General features: G+C 37.9%; 1 protein-coding gene across 1 annotated transcript in view; it reads left to right on the plus strand.

Annotated features, from left to right (window-relative positions):
• The window catches only part of LUZP2 (leucine zipper protein 2), a 176,731-nt gene extending 162,397 nt beyond the window's left edge, over positions 1 to 14,334 (plus strand). Inside the window, exons 10-12 of the mRNA XM_061355053.1 lie at positions 3,048 to 3,134; positions 12,811 to 12,888; positions 13,707 to 14,334. Coding sequence (XP_061211037.1) covers positions 3,048 to 3,134; positions 12,811 to 12,888; positions 13,707 to 13,811 — 270 coding nt within the window. The 3' untranslated portion in view covers positions 13,812 to 14,334. The remainder of the gene's footprint in view (positions 1 to 3,047; positions 3,135 to 12,810; positions 12,889 to 13,706) is intronic.
• Positions 14,335 to 14,564: the final 230 nt, after the last annotated feature.

Consider the following 14,564-nt stretch of genomic DNA (forward strand, 5'->3'; position numbering starts at 1 on the left):
ATTTTGGCTCTGTGTTGAAAACTGAGGCACAATGAATTGTCACAGAGCTGCTCTCATTGATCCTGAGAAAATGGATTGCGTACATGGGGGTGGTTTCACCCCTCAACTTCACAGAAATATAAATGAGAAACTGCAGTTTTACAAGGAAGTGATGCAACTGAAATAGTTGAGTGAGGGTTCTACTAGAAAACATGTATTTATATTGTCAGGAATATGCAACACTTTCAAAATAAGCTGTGCTAGGAAAAAAAAAGCAGAATTCAGAGCACAGCGATAAACAGATGTGGCTTCTTTCTGTTTGTGCATAGCTAGGTATTTTGGGAATTGTTTTAAATTGGCATCTATTCCCTATTTAGATCCCTAGAATAGCTCTCCAGCTACTTCTGGAGAAGGGCACTGCTCTCCTGCAAGACCCATCTCCTTTACCAGCCCCCTGTGGCTGCCTTGGAGGCATTTGGGTATCAACTTAAATATTGTATGCCTAAATAGTTAATGGAGTTGCACTCCCTACTGTAAATTCAAATACATTCTGTATACCACCAGAGGAAGATGAGCTATTGCTATTTTCATCTTCTGTTTCTGTGCTGCTTTCTTACACATTTGTGAGTTTGCTACTCTTTGTAATGGACTCCCCTGGAGTGGGTGCTTTGCTCTGAGCTCTAACAACACGTCTCATCCTCTAGCTCTCTGTAGTTCAGGGAGCACTGCACTGGCTCTTATATAGAAAGGATGTTCAATTAGAGACAAGTTCCAATGGTTTGAGGTGGTTAGTAACTGTTTTGGGGTTTTTCCCCGAGGAGGTTGACTTTAACAGAAGAATTACCTAGTAGGGAATACTTCAAACAGCACTTGAAAACTTCAAGATGTCTTCCCCAGATCTTGACAAATGAGACTTCTTGACTTCTTTTTTTTTCTTTTCGAGTAGTTTTTTGAAGAGAGGAAGGACCCCAGAACACTTAACAAAGAAAAAAATTTAAGCAATAACATACATGTTATGTCCAGCATGATATCCTGCTGGAAGGCAGCTGCATATGTGAGATAAATTCTGCACTCATAGTAATGTGATGAAAAGAGTGATTTGGGAAATCAACATCTAAATATGTCATCTGTCATCCCAAGTGATTTATTTGAAAGAACAAGTCCATTGCCTCTGATGGATGTTCAGCCATTTGAGGTCATGGTGAATGTCCAACTCAGAGGAATTCCAGCCAACACAAATGCCTGTGAAATGTGAAGAAAAGAAAATACTTTGGTACCCAAGTTAAAGATGTCCTGACAATTTTCACTTCTAATGGGAGTGAGATGCAAAACTTCTGATTGTTATGCTCAGTGTTAGCATAACGTATACCACCAGTAAGCAGCTATTTTCCACCTAAAGTGTATATAGTGCAAATAAAAGATAAACCAAGGGTAATTCTGTTTGCTTTAGAAAAATCATGTAGAAGTTAAATGATCTGGTACATTGCAGAATTTGTAGTCTTTTGGGAAGAACTGCCTATAAAAGTGTAACTCTGTAGATGTGCATTAAATCGAAATAAATATAAATTAAAATTAAATATATAAACATTAAATAGTAATAGAGATAAAAAATGAGCAATGTCTCTCACGCTTACTGTTGAATAATACTGATGGTGCATAGAGCAAAACTAGCTACCTGTGCTGTAAAGACAGACAAGTACATGTGTATTTGTGGCTGCCCCATCCCTTGCAGTGTTCAAGGCCAGGCTGGACCAGGTTTGGAGCAACCTGGTCTAGTGGAAGGCATCCCTGTTTGTGGCAGGGGGTTGGAACTGGACGAGTTTTAAGGTCCCTTCCAATCCAAACCAGTCTGTGATTCTTTATACATATAAAATGTCCATCACTGTCATGGAAATACATAGGGAGTTCTCATTTATTTCTGCATGTGAGTTGAACTGTGCAAGATTCAAGTCTAGATATAAAGAAATGTGATACAATGATTTCCTTTATACTATATGTAGATGATAATACTTATTTTTCTGTGATGTCTGTTACTTTACAATATCTGAAATTTGTAGGGCTAGGAGGACAAGTAAAAATTCTATAATACAATACAAAACACTGCTGTGAACTTCTGTAGTTGCAAATGATACTGCTCAAAAAAGAGGGGGGAGAAGGAAAAGGACTGATTGTGAGACATTACATGGCAATTGGCCTTTGTCCATGTGTGATATACAGACATCCTGGTTTCCAAGAGCAATCAGACAGGACCAACTCTGGAAAGGAGGTGTTTCTGTCTCTTGAACTATGCACCTTGACCAGAAAAACTCTGACAACTTCATCCACCTGCTACATACAAAACTGCTCTAGTTGTTCACAGTAAGTGCTACAAATCCTTGAGCAATTTTGGATTTCCTAGATGTGGCAATAAGATATTTCCATCGCAAAGGAACAAGACAACCTAAGTAACATGAAATAAGTGCAGTGATGGAACCTGTATTTGTGTTGGCAGGTCATCTGGCAGGCAGTTCTGTCAACAATGCTCTGGCATCTCACATGAAGAAATGCTGACTAGAAAGTAAAGGTTGTGCAGTCATGCCAAACTTTTGCTACATGGGAAGAAGAAAGATCCAATAAGACTATTTCTAATACAGGAAAGAATTGAACTCCATATCAAAGTAAAAAAAGACACTCTGAGATCATCAAAAAACCACGTGCAGATCATGATCAGCTTTGACTAACAATATGATAAATAAATGGTGATGATGGTTGTGCAGTAGCTGAAGGAGCGTGATGTTCATTGATTTGAAACGAGACAGAGAATGCAGCAGGCCTGTTGCTGCTCCCTGGCTTGGCAGGATTCTGAGCAGTGCAGCTGTGGCAAGTGATTTTTAAAAGGTTGTTAGAGTCTCTGGTCCTACTGGTAAGCCAGTCATACGAAAACTGAAAATGCAGTGTATAAAGTATTTAACAATTTACAATACCTGACTTCTTAGTTTTTTATCATTATCCTGACTTTTCAAGTGTGACTTTCTTGCAATATAATTTATATGACCTCTTTCTTTTCTCTTTTTATTTCCCATGTCCAGCGAAATGTCACAGCAGAGAAAGAGAATTTTCATGTGGCATTGAGAAAGGAGGAAAATCAGAGCTTCCAGGACTGTGATTCTCAAGATGTAAGCTTCTCTCACCTAGAAATCAGAGTCTAATCTAAATAGCATGAAAACTTTAATGCCTTAGACGATTAGCAATGTGACTTACTTTTCCTACTCAAGCTGGTACACAGATTTCATAAACCAGGCTTATTCTGCACTAAAATGCTGAGGAGCAAATGCTCTTTGCTGTCAGTCTGTGCAGATATACTCTCTGGGTTTGGTTTAAAGACTGCTTAATGGAACTTGTAGAGCTATTGCAGGAAGGGCAGAAGTGGAAAAGATGTGATTTGATGTTCAACCATTTCAAGAATTGGCCTGTTCCTGAAGAGTTGTCAGATTACACTGAGATCCAGAACCTTGTTTACATATTCTTTCCACTAATAATCAGGCACAGCTGTCACAGACGCATCATTTGATAAAACCTTCAGGGAGATGTAAGAGGTGACAGGGTAATAACTGACAATATGTAAATCTTGTCCACTGCCAGTCTAGGAAAGCTGCAACTGTGCTTTTCTTATGACACATCTGACAGAAAGCTGAATCTGCTGCTTAGTGCAGCCTTAGTGGCAAAACTGTAATTGAAACAGCATGGTGGGAGCTGTCAAGAGAAATACCAAATGCATGTATTATGCCTGAAATTAGAACTATACAGATAGAACATGGAAAAAAAAAAAAAAAACCAGAAAGAATGAGACACACAAAATTTGTTGAGTGTGTTGTCTGCTCAGTAGTCCAAAAAGTATAGTGCTACCTTGACTAATCTGCAGGTGAAGTATAGAATACAGCAGGAACTACTAAACACATTGCCTACCTCCAAATATAACAAACTCCTCTGGAGATAGCTGGGCAGCTTGCTGGTAGCAATCATGGCAATGTGAGGAAAGGTTTGGAATGCAAATCTTAGATAATTCAGTAACCAAAAAAGTGTAAAAAATTGTATATGTTGTCCATTTATTGCAAATATGTTGAAAGTTTATTCAGTTATAAGTGATCACCCCTCTGCCACATCCTCTAGAGGGAGGCAGAGACAAGGAGAAATTGAGTATCCAGGAGAAGCGTGTATGTACTGTTGCACCTCTCTCAATGTCTAAAGATGAGGGAACCTTCATTTCTTATTAATAAAAATGGAAGGAGGAGAAGAAAGAATAAGATGTACAATTCTGAAGTTGGAGTGAACTCCATTTAGATTACGACTAGAGGCTGATTGCCATCTGGGAAACTTATGGAAGTTTAGTTTGGGTAGAGGCTGAATTGATTTTGGCTGAGTATTTGTGGAAGGAGGTTCAAGCTGCTATTTTTTACAGAAGTGGATACATTAAAGCAGAGAGAAAAAAGGGAAGTTGTTAATGCATTTCAGAAATCAAGAGTGTTTAATTTCTGTGTCAAATAATGCAATGAAGGATACTTAAAAGATGCACTTTTCCATAAAATCAAGGATTTAGGAATTTTGATTAGGGAGTAGTGGTGGTTTTTTGTGATTCTAGCAACTAGTATTTTTAGCTGGTTAATCAGTACGGAATGCTTCTTGGTATGAAAAATTTGTCAGAGAAAGCAGAAAATTACTCCAACTAGAGTTAAAAGTCGTGAGGAGTCAAACTGGTTTTCATAATTCAAGTTAGATTAATATCTAAGCGTGTTCTCTGCCTTCATCTAAGTGACACTATAATTGTACACACTGGCCATCTGAACATGGGCTAAATGGGCCATAAAAATAGTGCAGATGGTGACACTGGGCTGGCAACCTCCTTCCACCTTTTATTTTTTTTTTTTTTTAATATCTTAACAGATATGTGTTCTTTTAGAGACAAGGAATAATTCAAATTATTTAGAGAAATGATTAAAAATGCTTCTTTCTTGAAAAGTCTTGATGACTTTAGAGACACCACCTTAATCCTGAAATAAGCAAAAGCGATTTATTTTCCTGAAGGAACATAGTACTTCTGTAATACAAGGCTGTGAACACTCTTGCTTTTAGAAAATTCCAGACTTGGGAATGCAGTAGGGATTTTTGTCATATTTTTATCATCATTGATTGTGTGTGTTTGTTCTTATCTGAAGTTTTACAGCTGCTAAACTCTCAATGAAGGAGGTATAGGCCAGATGGCTGAGAACATGTGACAGTCTCTCATGTGCCATTTCTGTAAGAAAAATAAGTGAAGGTTGAGGCCAAGATAAAAAACCATGAAATGTAGTATTTCAGCGACACTTTCTCAGAACTTTGCAAAGATCCTCTGATTGTGTCTCTGATTAACGAAATGTGATTTATATTTTGGAAGAATTTGTGTAGTAAAGACTGACTAGAAAAGAACATACAGTGTGTCATTTCTTAAGGCAAAAAGAAAGGGAAATAGTAGCTAGTTGCTGGTCTCAGCTGATATTTTTACAGTCTATTTGGTTAAGCATCTGTGATCTCTCTCTTTCTCAAACCCTAATCCTACTACAATTTTTTTGGTGTGATTTTATGCATGTTCATAATAGTTAATGTAGTTTACATTGGAATGCATGCAAATGAAGATTTGTTCACAAATGGGATACAGGCAGGCCAAATTATATTAGTAGGTTTTGAAATTAAATACTGATGGTACCTTTACCTGTCATGAAATTTGACATGGGGCCTCTATTTAGATTATTATTATTCTGTTAGAGGAATCTTGCCAATACTACTTTTTTTTGGTCTTGTCTGAAGATGTTTTACCTATGACCATCTGAGAGTCTCTGTGCAGAACCAGAATTCTGCAGAATGCTCTTTTCCTGGTATCATTTCCCTTTTCCCTCTTTCCAGAAGCTTTGGGAACTCCTGGGGTTTTTTTGCCTTTTACACGAGAATGTGGTGGCCCTTCCTCATAGCAGTTAATTTTTGTGTGTAACACGTAATTTAAATCCACCTATGCAGTTGTGCTAAAACATCAAACAATTTATAAAGTGGTTATTTATTCTCAGTTCTCATCTTAGATTTCTTGCTCTTTGTCCTGGTAGGCTCTTCTCTATTAAATAAAAGTGGTTATGCTTTTATTTACCGCCTTAATTTCCTGCAGTAAACGAATACTGCATGCTCATTAATCATTCAGTGACAAAGGATGCTGAGTATTGGAGCAAAACTTGAACATGTTCTAAGCATTCACAGCATTTTGCTTCGTTTTTCTCCAGAAAATAACAGAGCTTTGATCACATTGTGTTCTCCCATTGTTTTCCCAAGGGAGTAATGAGAGAAAAAAAGTCATCGTTATAACAGAATCTCAACCTGATAAAATTCTTCAAGTGAATTCAGTAATTCTGTTCCCTAAATGAGGACTAGAATGTCATAAGAGTTACATCATCTTAGTCTAACCATCCACTCTGTACACTGTGCTCTAAAACACGAGAAGGATACAAAAAAACTGCAGAGGTGTCTTATGGAAACAGCTATATGCACTTCATATCTTGTTACGTATCATTCTTCTAAACAATGAGGGTTAAGGGGATTGACATACAGATTTGTAATAAATTCATGAGCAAATCTGATAAAGCATATCTTTGAATAAACTGTGAACCTAACTTACCTAATGAGAACTAAGCTATCTAGTTTGTCACTTGACCTAATGGTACCATCCTTTTCTCCCTCCTGGTATAGAGACTTCACAACCAGCTCAGTACTTTCTCCTCCATTGTACTCTACAAACATCCTGCATATCTGCTTTAGTGCCCACTGAAGCCACAAGGAAGTCTGTAGTGATGTGAAGGAATGCTGAAGCTACAATGTTTGGTCTACTAAATCTGCAAGATACCCATTTGCAGCAGCAGAATTATTTTCTAACTATAAAAGCTGAATATAATACCACTTATTATTATTACCACTTATTCACTATTTATTTAAATAACCACTTATGGTTATCTAAAGTTCTTCATTTCCTGTCCTCTTGTATGTTGGATGGTTATTTGAGCAATAAAGCCAGTTTCACTTGCTGTGTTGATACAGTGGAATACCCTTCTAGTTACATTGTTGAGCAGTTTGCAGATCAAATTACATAGTTTACTACCAAGAGACAGGCTGAATTTTAACTGGCTTTTTCATAATTCTTTTTAAACGAAGATGCACACTTGGCTGATCCACCTTTATAATTTATACATCCAGCTGTGAACTGCTCCAGCTCTGCTGTATATTTCAGTAGGTGAATTGTATACCCTAACTTATGATACTTTGCTTCCTTTACTGATCAAGCAGTGGTTTTTATAACCAGAATTTTACACAGATACTTCCTTAATCAAACAGTTCACGTAACTAATTAAAGTAGGACAAGATTTCAAGATACGGTCCACCTCAGTTGTCCTGTCGTGTTAAATTTCTCACTGTTGCCAACGTTTTTTCGTCTTGCATATACAAAATGGATTGCTTAAGACAAAATGCACTTGTTACATCAAAATTTTGTTTTACAAATAGATCATTAATGTGTTTCTTGAAGTTTATGTAGAGCAAGTAATAAGCATTCAACTTCACTAAATTTCATCTGTTTCTCTTCTATGTAGAAGAAAATCAGAATAAGACTTCTGTTGTGCTTAGCATAGAAATTTTAAATGTTGCCCAAGCTAAATTGTGGGATCTGTCACTAACGGTTAGGGTACAACATATTAAATTATTATAAATTTTCTTAAAATAAGGACTTATTAGGGAAAATCAGGAGAAGAGATAAGCTTTGGAGAAATCTTTCTTTTTTCACTGCTCTGAGTCTTAAAACTACTTCAAGGACTACTCATTATTTACTTAACTGTGTACATGGATTAAGTACTGACTGTGATTATAAGCATGAAAGGTTTGCTTTCTGAACATAGAAAAAGGGGAGTGCTTGTGTAGGCACACACTATCGAAGCTACGAGAAAGTCTTTAGGAACAGAAGAAAATACCTATAGCAAAATTCCTCTTCATCTGATGAACCTATGAATGTGACTGTTGCAGTTCAAGTTTTGATAAACAGTGAGTTTAGCTGGGTAAGGAAAACAATGAAATGGTGCAAATGCTCCTTTCACCCTGGGGAGGGAAGCACTGTTTGTGGCCAGTGAATACAGAAAATATTTATTGAATCACCATCCCTGGAGACATTCAGGGCCAGGCTGAATGTGTTTCTGGCAACCTGATCTAGTTGAAGATGTCCCTGCTCATTGCAGGGGGTTGGACTAGATGAGCTTTGAAGGTCCCTTCCAACCCAAAGCATTCTATGGTTCTCTCATCTCTGAAAGATAGAATCATAGAACCATAGAATAGTTAGGGTTTGAAAGGACCTTAAGATCATCTAGTTCCAACACCCCTGCCATGGGCAGGGACACCTCCCACTAAACCATATCATCCAACCTGCCTTTGAACACTGCCAGGGATGGAGCATTCACAACCTCCCATGGCAACTCATTCCAGTGCCTCACCACCCTAACAGGAAAGAATTTCCTCCTTATATCCAATCTAAACTTCCCCTGTTTAAGTTTTAACCCATTACCCTTTGTCCTATCACTACAGTCCCTAGTGAAGAGTCCCTCCCCAACATCCCTATAGCCCCCTTCAGATACTGGAAGGCTGCTATGAGGTCTCCACGCAGCTTTCTCTTCTCCAGGCTGAACAGCCCCAACTTTCTCAGCCGATCTTCATATGGAAGGTGCTCCAGTCCCCTGAACATCCTCGTGGCCTCCTCTGGACTTGTTCCAACAGTTCCATGTCCTTTTTATGTTGAGGACACCAGAACTGCACACAATACTCCAGGTGAGGTCTCACAAGAGCAGAGCAGAGGGGCAGGATCACCTCCTTCGACCTGCTGGTCACACTCCTTTTGATGCAGCCCAGGATACGGTTGGCTTTCTGGGCTGCGAGCGCACACTGAAGCTGGCTCATGTCCATTTTCTCATCGACCAACACCCCAAAGCCCTTCTCTGCAGGGCTGCTCTGAATCTCTTCTCTGCCCAGCCTGTAGCTGTGTCTGGGATTGCTCTGACCCAGCTGTAGGACCTTGCACTTGGCCAGGTCCAACCTTCATGAGGTTGGCATCAGCCCACCTCACAAGCGTGTCAAAGTCCCTCTGGATGGCATTCCTTGTGCTTCTGAATGAGACTAGGAGTTAGTCTGAAAGCCCTGCACCCTTTGAAACTGACAACCTCAGGCTCTTTAAGGGAAGGCAGAAGAAAGGGAATAGTTAAGGATAAACTGCCTGTTTTGTTGCAAATGCCAGTGGCAGGAAATAGACTTCTGTAATGAACTTAAAATTTGAGAATACTATTAGCCTTTTTGCTATTGTTTTTGTAATGGAAAACAGGACACTTTGTTGCTTTTATAATCCTGTATGAAAAGTTGATTATAAGACAGCTTTTCATCATGCTAATAATAATCTGCAGTTTTAAAAATGCTGCAAGATTTTAGTCATCTAGTGCTTTTCTATTAGATTAAAGCATGTGTGTTAAATTATCTTCTCCTTACTTAAGAGCTTCCCAGGTGCTTAGTCTTGCCAACCTCTACCACGTCCTCTGTCTTTTGATCTGCATTCTTTATCCACCTGTCATTTTAGGCACAAACAGAAAAATAGCCAATATTATTTAGTTGTATTACTATGTTGAGCCTACACCTGCATCCTGCCCGCATGGATCCTTGGAAAGACATTAGCTAAGGGACAAGGATCAATCATTGTGCCTTCATTTCCCCTAGGTATTAGATACTTTTTTTTTTCTTATTTTGTTTTTGGTGTCTAGCTTAAGAACGTGGGTGAAGGGGGACAGGCAAAAAAAAAAATATTTCATATTTATTCCAAACTTTAAATCATTACACTGAGGTTGAGATATGAGACTGCTCTGCCTGAAGTTACCTGGGTCTTGCTCAGTCTTTAGATGGTGACAGTGCAGTAGTGCCTGTTCCCTGCCCTTCCATGAAGCCCACACAGATCTAAAACTTCACAAATAGCCAAGATAAGCTCAGTTCAGTTCTTTCTTCTGTAACGATATTTAGAATCATAGAATCATAGAATCGTTAGGATTGGAAAGGAACTTAAGATCATCAAGTTCCAACCCCCCTGCCATGAACAGGGACATCTCACACTAACAACGTCACCCAAGCCTCTGACCAACCCAGTCTTGAACACCGCCAGGGAGGGAGCATTCACAACTTCCTTGGGCAACTCATTCCAGTGCCTCACCACCCTAACAGGAAAGAACTTCCTCCTTATATCCAGTATAAACTTCCCCTTGTTTAAGTTTTAACCCATGCCCCTTGTCCTATCACTACAGTCCCTGATGAAGAGTCCCTCCCCAGCATCCCTATAGGCCCCCTTCAGATACTGGAAGGCTGCTATGAAGTCTCCACGCAGCCTTCTCTTCTCCAGGCTGAACAGCCCCAACTTTCTCAGCCTGTCTTCATACGGGAGGCGCTGCAGCCCCCAGATCATCCTCATGGCCCTCCTCTGGACTTGTTCCAACAGTTCCATGTCCTTTTTATGTTGAGGATACCAGAACTGTACACAGTACTCCAGGTGAGGTCTCACGAGAGCAGAGATACTACAGGCATAAATCTGAACTGTGTTTTCCTACCACGACAGCCTTTGTTATCCGGTCTATGAAAAGAGCATGGAAGCTTAGTCACCTCCAAAGCATTGCTTTTATCATTAGCTTTTATTTTCTCCAAGGCAACCTTTAAAAAAAACAAAACAAAACCAAAAACAACTTATTTTGCATACGTCTTAAATAGTTAACATGTTTTTATTATTATCAATATTTTTGGATTCCTATTTTCTCTGTATTGTCTTGGTGAAATAGGTTACCTGATTTATTTTTTTTTTTAGTATGTGCCACTAGATTATGGATTTTTAAATGACCTTATATTTCAGTGGCATTATTTCTGTCCTCTTCATTATACAAACTGAAAAACTCTTCTTTTGTTGACCTGTAACATTTTTTGTCCTCAAGCTGCTCACCTGGAAGTCTTTCAAACCCTCAAATTTTTCTCAACGTAACTAAGTGGAAAACATTTTCTTTAATCTAGCTGATAGGTAAACATTTTAAGTACAAGTACTCCCAGGACCACCCTTTCAAGCTTTTGAAGTATGAAAATTTTATTTTAAATGCCTACTCCCCCGTTGTTATTTTTTTTCATAAAAGTTGTAGGTCGTCTTTATCAATAGATTATCAATAGATTATCTTTTTTATCAATACTACCCAGATTGTCCCCATAATGTAATATTCATCAAACTTTTATTAGCAATTATTTATCATGGGAAAATTTTGAGAGTCCTCACCATCAATCACTTCAATTGCACCATCTCATAGGCTCACTTCAGTAGCTTAAACATTACTAAACCCTGCCTGAAGTGCTGTAAAATCCTTGGCAGTACCAGTGTCTCTCTAGAAGCTTTCAGGAGGGGGGCAGCTGTCTCCTCTCCAAGTAGTTTTCTGAATAACAGGCTTCATTTTGGTATTCACACCTGTTCATAGATCAACTTTGTTACCGGTGAGGGACTGTCAGAATTTCTCAAGTGCAAAAACTTAATGAATTTTCTTTCCCCTTGTCAATCTCTTTACTTTTAATTAACTCCAACCTAATGTCAATTCTACTCAAATGGTATTTACGAAATTTCTTGCTATTCAATTTGCATGTGAGGATGTTTATTTTCAATGTTTTCTGCTGAGCAAAGTATTTTTTGGCATTGTGATTTAAGCTGTTATAGGATGAATTCAAATTTGCTTTCTGGGTTGGTTTCTTTTTGGTTTTGTGTTTTTGTTCATTTGTTTTTCAGTTTTGGCTTTTCTTAAGAAAATCTGTCAAAAAAAAAAAAAAGCCTCAAAACATACCAGTTAAGAGATTTTTTTCTCTCTTTGGCCTCCTAGACACAAATAGTTTATTCTATTCCAAACCAATGTTATCAATCATAATTAAATTAAAAATAAGTAAATCAGAAATGCCAACAAACATTTTAGTGGATATTATTGGAAGCTTCTTGTTGAAGATATGTTTGCATTCATAGTCCTACAAGCAAAGCTCATGTCCATATACTAATGATTTTTTTTCAGCTTTTTTCATTAATATGTTGGATTATGTCTGATGAGTAAAAACTGTTCTGCCTAGGCTATAATTAGATTCACAAACCTTCAAGGGCTCATGCTGAATAGGAAACATCTCAGAGGAAGAGTTATGTTTAAAATAAACAAAATGACTATTATTTTGAAAAGAGTCTTGATGACTTAAAACTTTAAAAAGCCCCTCATTTATTTTCACCTTGAGAGTCATCTAACTTCCCCATTTAGGAAATTATTATACCTAAGAGATCCAGCCTCTTAGACAAGAGAATTGTAATGGAGAAGTCCTAACTGTAATGCTGGTTTTCAGCTGTTTTGTTAACATTTCCTCACCCGTAACAGACAATTATAATTACTTATCTGTTCCATGGGACCACTGTAAGGATAAACTTTATTTGTGATGAGATTTAAACATGAGGAAAAAAAAAGTGATGTGTTGTTAACTTGCAGCCACATTACACTATTATCAGACACATTAGTGATGATGGGAGTATGGGATTCACTTAGCTATGAAAACTTTGTTTTGCTTCACTTCATCAACTAGGCTAACATGGTGTAGTTGGGTTTTTGGGTGGTTTTGGGTTTTTTTGTGGGTTTTTGTTTTGGGGTGGGTTTTTTTTTGGAAAACCATGGATATTTTAGGAAAATAATATGAAGTAGTTAACTCTGACATTTGTACTGACAGATCGGCAAGACATGTTTGGGGAATCGCAGTAATTCAACATCTCGTTTGAAGACAGCAGAATCAGAGACAAGCTTTCAGGTATTCTGTTTCTGAGTAATTCTGGGGGTTTTATTAAAAGGTCTTGTAAAGCATGCAGTTACTTGAAGTATATTTACACATTCTATGCTCCTGGTTTTGAGACAGAACTACTTTGTCAGTTCAGACTTTGACTGTATGGGATTGCAGTTCATCAGTTCAAGATGGGTTCTGGCTGGTAACAATTACAAAACTATTTAATACTTGAAAAACTGAACTATCCTACTGGTCAAATGGCTTAATTTGATAATGTGATGTCCATAGCCCTGGGAACAGAGAAGGGAGAGGTTTCTAAAATAAGTGTGTATCTGTAATTATGTGAAACAGTATGCAGCCATGTTACCATTGGAGGAGGTCGTTCACAAGTTATATACCTGAGTTCTTTGATTTGACAGATCAAGAGAAGAAGATACAATTCAAGGCCAGGTTGGACAGGGCTTTGAGCAACCTGGTCTAGTGGAGCGTGTCCCTGCCCAAAGCAGGAGGGATGGAACTAGGTGACCTTTAAGATCCCTTCCAACCCAGACCAGTCCATGATTCTATGAAATCACAGTGATTATAAAGCAGCATCAGACTTGTGTGGTTTTGCACTGCCAAAGATTATTAAATATGCTTCCATTTGTAGAGACCAGAATCCTTTTCTAGATGCAGTTGACGAATATCACATTCAGCCGCAGTATTTTAAGGCTGGTACATCATTTGAACAGAAATGCAGCTCTGTGCACTATTGTCATGGATTTTTAACACACTTCTTTCTTTGCTTACGTACGTGCATTGTGTGTGTGCAGTATTTACACTGATGCTGTTTTCACCTTCAACAGAAGTCGCACAGCCCTCCATGGACTAAACCCGAAGATAAAAACTCACCTGAAAGGAATGAGAAAAAAATCGAGGAGCCTATTCGTACAAAAGGGAAAAAACTCTAAGCGCTACTAATTTCCATTTGAAGTGCCCATGACTTGCTTCCATCTTCATATTGGTTTTAGTCCAGAGGCATGAAATGTATCAGGCTTCTAAAGCATGCATTTTTCACTATTTTATGAATGTTTGTAAATTAGTCTAGAATAGACGAATTAGTACCTTCCAGCAATAATCCAAAATGGATGTTTGAAGAAATGCTTTGTAATACAGTCTGGTTTTCAAACTCTTGTTCTACTTGATCAGTAATTGCACACTATAAATTAGTTTCTTTGTAAACTGTCATTCTCAAGTATTTTCACAATCTATTCTGTTTCATGTATTTTTATTGCAGGTTAGGTTTTAAATCAAGTTCAGAATTAAGTTTCTATGGTGAAAAATATATCTGTGTAAATATAGTCTAAGTACAGTATAACTCATAAGAGAACTGTAAAAACAGAATAGTGGAGGTCCATGTATACTTACCTTTCAGTAATACCATTTCAAATCCGCATACTTAAACAATAAAAGACATTTGACTGGTTGGTTTTTTATCTAACTGCTATCACAACTAGTCCATTTTTGAGCACTAAAGTGCTGACAGAAATGCAGACTTATGAAATTGGAGATAGAGTTGGTCATAGCTTTTAGGGTTCAAGCAAAGACTTCTGCATGTGCAACTACCTTAAAATTTTATAGTTTGGGTACCAGTCATGGGAATTCAGTTCTACCTTCTGTATTCATGCTAATCTCAACACGATAAATATACTTTAAGTGATAAA

The sequence above is a fragment of the Neopsephotus bourkii genome, unplaced genomic scaffold (genome assembly GCF_033783945.1).
Source record: "Neopsephotus bourkii isolate Nb327-2 ecotype Australia unplaced genomic scaffold, CSIRO-AGI_Nbou_v1 NB_768, whole genome shotgun sequence".
NCBI classification, from domain to species: domain Eukaryota; kingdom Metazoa; phylum Chordata; class Aves; order Psittaciformes; family Psittacidae; genus Neopsephotus; species Neopsephotus bourkii.